General features: G+C 57.2%; 1 protein-coding gene across 1 annotated transcript in view; it reads right to left on the reverse strand.

The window, feature by feature from the left end:
* The window catches only part of PPP1R15A (protein phosphatase 1 regulatory subunit 15A), a 2490-nt gene that overhangs the window by 995 nt on the left and 1018 nt on the right, over positions 1 to 477 (reverse strand). Inside the window, exon 1 of the mRNA XM_039868543.1 lies at positions 38 to 477. This exon is cut by the window's right edge and continues 1018 nt beyond it. Coding sequence (XP_039724477.1) covers positions 38 to 477 — 440 coding nt within the window. The remainder of the gene's footprint in view (positions 1 to 37) is intronic.

The following is a 477-nucleotide window of genomic DNA, read 5'->3' on the forward strand; positions in this document are numbered from 1 at the left end:
AAAAAAAAAAAAAAGAATTTGAACCCTTAGCACCCACCTTTCTGGCCTCTTGGGGAGTCTCAGGGTCCAGATGCTGGGTGGGGGTTTCTGCAGGCTTGAGCCGCCTTTGTAGTCGGAAGGGCAGCCGAGAAGGCGCCCAGGGAGCTGGTGGCTTCTCTCCCGGTAAATAGATGGCCACTCGGAAGGGGTGCGGCTCAGCTTCCAACTCCTCAGCAGCTTCCCCTCCTCCCGTCTCCTCTCCAGATGGAAATGACCAGCCCCCGAGTAGGGTACTCTGGGCCTGAAGGGAAGAACTTGGCCTTAAGTCAGCTGCTTCTGATTCAACTTTTTCCTCCTCATCTTCCTCCTCCGTGTCCTCTCCTGGCCGGTACACCCAGGTCCTCAAGAAGGCGCTTGTGGGTTGGATGGAAGAGGGCCCCTCAGCTTCTCCCTCCTCCTCAGCCTCTCCTGAATCACTGTCCTCCTCCTCCTCCTCCT

Source organism: Pteropus medius, unplaced genomic scaffold (genome assembly GCF_902729225.1).
Source record: "Pteropus medius unplaced genomic scaffold, Ma_sr-lr_union100, whole genome shotgun sequence".
Taxonomy (NCBI): domain Eukaryota; kingdom Metazoa; phylum Chordata; class Mammalia; order Chiroptera; family Pteropodidae; genus Pteropus; species Pteropus medius.